Source organism: Camelina sativa, chromosome 16 (genome assembly GCF_000633955.1).
Source record: "Camelina sativa cultivar DH55 chromosome 16, Cs, whole genome shotgun sequence".
NCBI lineage: Eukaryota > Viridiplantae > Streptophyta > Magnoliopsida > Brassicales > Brassicaceae > Camelina > Camelina sativa.
In genome coordinates this window covers 25,309,862-25,310,593 of record NC_025700.1, presented here as the reverse complement: position 1 = coordinate 25,310,593, position 732 = coordinate 25,309,862, and the positions used below count along the sequence as shown (strand labels likewise).

At 37.8% G+C, this 732-nt stretch overlaps 1 protein-coding gene across 1 annotated transcript; it reads right to left on the bottom strand.

The window, feature by feature from the left end:
- LOC104754032 (ATP-dependent zinc metalloprotease FTSH 12, chloroplastic-like) lies at nucleotides 83-726 on the bottom strand. The gene is made up of 3 exons (XM_010476193.1): nucleotides 660-726; nucleotides 456-568; nucleotides 83-374 (listed from the first exon to the last, which is right to left on the bottom strand). Exons 1-3 carry the CDS (start codon nucleotides 681-683, stop codon nucleotides 83-85), a joined length of 429 nt encoding a protein of 142 aa, XP_010474495.1. The 5' UTR covers nucleotides 684-726.

Below are 732 nucleotides of genomic sequence, written 5' to 3'. Positions count from 1 at the left end.
TTTCAGCATGGTAGAAGAAAAAGGGTTTTAATATATCTTATCATATATTCAAGAAACAGTGATGGCAATATTAATAACAAAGCTATGCCCATATTATAAGATGCAAATCAGATGTATCCATCTTAATGATTGTATACTGACCAGAGACACCCAGATCTTGGCTTAGTTTCTTCTTTGCCTCTGTCTGAATCCTAGCGTTTCTATCAATANATATTTGCACCCTTTGTTTTGCATCAGGCAAACCAATATACAGCCGACGGTCAATACGTCCAGAACGGACAAACTCAAGGTCGAGTTCATCAGGTCTATTGGTGGCACATATAAATATCACAGCTTGTCTCAAGGAAAACCTATCGATACCTGTCTTTTCCTTCCTGCAGGTGGTACAACTTTGAGTATAAAAACCATGTACAAAAATCTCATTGAAATTTCTAAACAACAACGTAGATTCTTACTCCCCGTCGAGCTGCGCAATTAAAGCTTCAAAAGTTGCTCTTCTTCGTGGATCTTTTCTAGCATGCCTACCAGCAATAGCATCTATTTCATCCACAAACACAAAAGCAGGTGCCTGGAGATAATATTTAAATATTAGATCCATAATAATAGTGTCAGTAGAAGACTACCGCATGAGCTTTTAAACACATAACTAAGAGCCTTACATTTCGTCTCGCGATTGAAAACATCTCATTGATTTTTGCAGCACCACTTTTTTCGCTGTCTGTAAACTCCGCA